Source organism: Austrofundulus limnaeus, unplaced genomic scaffold, assembly GCF_001266775.1.
Source record: "Austrofundulus limnaeus strain Quisiro unplaced genomic scaffold, Austrofundulus_limnaeus-1.0 Scaffold136, whole genome shotgun sequence".
Classification (NCBI taxonomy): domain Eukaryota; kingdom Metazoa; phylum Chordata; class Actinopteri; order Cyprinodontiformes; family Rivulidae; genus Austrofundulus; species Austrofundulus limnaeus.
The window spans coordinates 263877-267708 of record NW_013952538.1 but is presented as its reverse complement, the minus strand read 5'-3'; the positions used below and the strand labels follow the sequence as shown (position 1 = coordinate 267708).

Here is a 3832-nt window from a genome sequence, read left to right as displayed (position 1 = left end):
CTCCAGGACTTTTCAGACATAATGCAAGGTAAAACAGTCCATGTCGTCAAAATTTGCTTTGCAACTCTTTTCAGACTAAAAGCATTTCAAGATTATGTTTTTATTTATATACAATAAAAAAATAGCAAATACTTTATCATATTTTATACCTAGTTTTTGCATTAGTTATTTAAATATAGTTTAATGTTTTTTTTTTTGACGCTCTTAATTTGAAGTTTAGCTGCTAAAGATGCGACATGCTAACACACACGGTGCCTGACTCAACCAGAATTGTTTGTAAGATGAAATAGTTTTATTTAATTTGGGATAGATGACATAAAAATAGAAGTTTTATGCTTGTGAATTCTTTAAAGGACTTAATATTAGTGGAACCTAATTTAGCGGAAGCTAAATTGGTCCGCTAACAGTTTCTAAAGTTAGCAAAAAAGCTAATCCGCTAAGTGAGAAGCTAATTCTGCTATTAACAGAACTGTGCTCACCACTGGTAATAAGATTACGGATAAGTTTCTCCATGTAAACTTTTTATTTTTCGTCAGTTAAACCTGCCATCAGCTCATGAGTTTCATTATTTCCTCGGTTCAAGACTAAAAGAAAGACGAAGAAAAGAAGAGTTTGTTACCTGACAGGCGTCCACTCCTCCTGTCAGAACTCCAGCACACATCATCCGGGATGTGATCTGCCCTGCCATTAAACTGTTACAGATTGTCTGGTTTATAAATCGGACCTGGGCTTTCTGGAGAACTTTTTCTACACCTCCTGGATTAAAACAGAACAGAAAAAAAATTAGATCATTATCTTCAGAACAACGAGCTCACAGGACTTCAGTACAAGATGTAACATTAGACAATATTTGTTAAACATTTACTTTTACTACAAAAACTAAACTGTAAAAACCCTGTTGTGTGTTTTGTTTTTATACATTTTAAAAATAAGTGACCCATCACATCGAAACGAGGATTAAGTCCAGAAGGGGGATGTGGAGAATCAGGGAGATAAAGTGTTTTGATTTAAATGTGCAAAAATTGCATTTTGTCAAAATATAATTAATTAATGCCTTATCAATGAATCATTTCAATGAACTGTCTGAAATATAATACTAAAAATATTTTTGAAGCATTTTAGATTAGACCTCTGGTGTGAGCTCGAATGTTTGGACAGTTTCTGACGTTCAAAAGTTTTACTTAAACTACTTGACAGAAAGAAGAATGTAGTAATATATGATATTAGTGCAGGAGCTAATGCCACATATTTATTAGTAATATATGGATGTCATTAGTTTGGAAGCTAATGCTAACTATATTAGCACAGAAGCTAATGCCACATATTTATTAGTAATATATGGATGTCATTAGTTTGGAAGCTAATGCTAATTATATTAGCTCAGGAGCTAATGCCACATATACATTTAGATCCAAATCTTTTTGGACAGAGACACCATTTTCCTAATTTTGAATTTTGTACAAAACATTTCAGATGCAGTTGAAGTTCAAACTCTAGCTTTAATTCAGTGAGCTGATCAAAATGATTGCATGGAAATGTGAAAAACTAAAGCAATTTTTAAAACACAATTCCTTCATTTCGGGGGCTCAAAAGTAATAAGAAAATTAAATAATTTAAATCAAAGTTTCATGTTTTTGTGCATCTGTGTGTGTGTGTGTGTGTGTACTTGCCTCCTTCTCGTGAAGCACCCCATCCTGAGATCCAAACGGTGTCGCCTGTGTTAAACTGATGCTGGGCGGCGGGTAAGCAGATGGGCCTGATGTGGTCGGAGTAAGTGACGGGAGAGTCCAGCTCCATCAGGGCGATGTCGTTATCGAAGGTGAACGGGTTGTAATAAGGGTGGGAGATGACCTGCTTCAGGTTCCTCTTCACTACGGGACTCCCAGTTACCCCCTGGGTGTAAAGACCCAGGTAAACCTCCCAGGTGCCGGGCTTAGACAATCTGAGGACAAACAAAAAAAAAAACACAAACTCTTAATCTTCCTCCTGAAGGACCTCAAAGTGTTTCACAAGAGTAAAAAGTTAAGATGTTGACTTACTTCAGCGCTCCCTCATCCTGGACGCAGTGGGAAGCAGTGACGAGCCACGTGGGACTGATGAGGGACGCTCCGCACACGTGTCCACTGTTCTTGATGTGGAGGCTGACCTGCCACGGAAACTCTCCAGCATCTGCGTTCTCCCCGCCCACGATGCGTGACGACTTTAAAGTTCTCGTCCCGCAGTCTGCAAAGCAAAGCAGCTGATAAGAGGAAGAACCTGTCGCTGCTTGTTGTGAAAAACCGGTTCGACCGAAAAAAGCGCCCACGAAAAAAAACAGTTTTAATATCAGGCGTGTTTTGAAAGTCGTACCGCAGTTCTTCTCATCAGATCTGTCATTGCAGTCGGGCACGTCGTCGCACTCTGGGTTTGTTTTACTGATGCAGGTGTTGTCTTTGCATTTGTACGTGAGGTCAGTGCAGGGCACTGAAAGAGAGCCTGAGAGGAAGAAATAAATTACAAAACAAGTTTAAAAACATCCTGCATTAACTTCTCCTAATTAATTTAATAAAATCATCCTCACTTTGACTCGTCTGACAGTCGAGCTCATCCGACCCGTCGGCACAGTCGTTATTGCCGTCGCATACTTTCTTCTCAGACACACATTTTAAGTCTTTGCAAGTAAACTCTCCAGATTTACATCCTTAAACAAACAATCAGAAAAATTAGCATTTTCTGCAAAGTAAACTTTATTAGATAATTTTAATAAAAATAATTTTAAAGAAGCTGAAACCATGTTGTTCAAGTAAAAATAAAGTATTCAAGACACAAGCTAAAATGAGCAGAACAGTAGTTAAAAGTTAAAATAACAAAAACAAAAAAGGGTAAAAGCTTGAACGATATGGACAGCTAAAATTAGCCAAACTGTAGTTAACAGTAACAAAAACTTTGCTGAAAGCAAAACAGTATCAAACAAGTTAAACGGGACAAATTAATCTAGCAAAAATTAATATAGGCAACACAGTAGCTACAGCTAACACAAACAAAACCATAGCTAAAAGCTAAAACAAATAAAAAGTAGCTTAAGCAAACAATAACAAATCTAGCTAAAAGCTCAAACCAGCTAACAATAAAACACAGCTAAAAGCTAAAACAAATAAAAAGTAGTTTACGCTAACAATAATAGAAAACATAGCTAAAAGCTAAAACTAGCAAAAAGGTAGCTAAAGCCAACAATAAAACACAACTAAAAGGTTAAACTAGAAAACCCGTAGCTAAGGCGAACAATAATAAAAAGAGCTAAAAGCTAAAACCAATAAAACAGCTGCCAAAAATATAAAACTTGCAAAACAGTAGCTTGAACTAACAACGAAAAACACAGCTAAAAGCTAAAACCAGCAAAACAGTAGCTAAAACTAACAATAATTAAAAACACAGCTAAAAGCTAAAACCAGCAAAACAGTAGCTAAAACTAACAATAATTAAAAACATACCTAAAAGCTAAAACCAGCAAAATAGTAGCTAAGGCTAACAATAATTAAAAACATAGCTAAAAGCTAAAACCAGCAAAACAGTAGCTAAAACTAGCAATAATTAAAAACACAGCTAAAAGCTAAAACCAGCAAAACAGTAGCTAAAACTAACAATAATTAAAAACATAGCTAAAAGCTAAAACCAGCAAAAAAGTAGCTAAAACTAACAATAATTAAAAACATAGCTAAAAGCTAAAACCAGCAAAAAGGTAGCTAAAACTAACAATAATTAAAAACATAGCTAAAAGCTAAAACCAGCAAAAAGGTAGCTAAAACTAACAATAATTAAAAACATAGCTAAAAGCTAAAACCAGCAAAAAGGT

The 3832-nt window shown here is 35.5% G+C and overlaps 1 protein-coding gene across 1 annotated transcript in view; it reads right to left on the bottom strand.

Moving 5' to 3' along the window:
- Positions 1–619: 619 nt before the first annotated feature.
- Positions 620–3832, bottom strand: part of st14a (ST14 transmembrane serine protease matriptase a) — a gene marked incomplete at both ends in the record, with an annotated part of 10484 nt that continues 7271 nt past the window's right edge. The window contains 5 exon segments of the mRNA XM_014015885.1: positions 620–756; positions 1671–1942; positions 2040–2223; positions 2350–2475; positions 2561–2680. Of these exon segments, the coding sequence (XP_013871339.1) occupies positions 620–756; positions 1671–1942; positions 2040–2223; positions 2350–2475; positions 2561–2680 (839 nt within the window).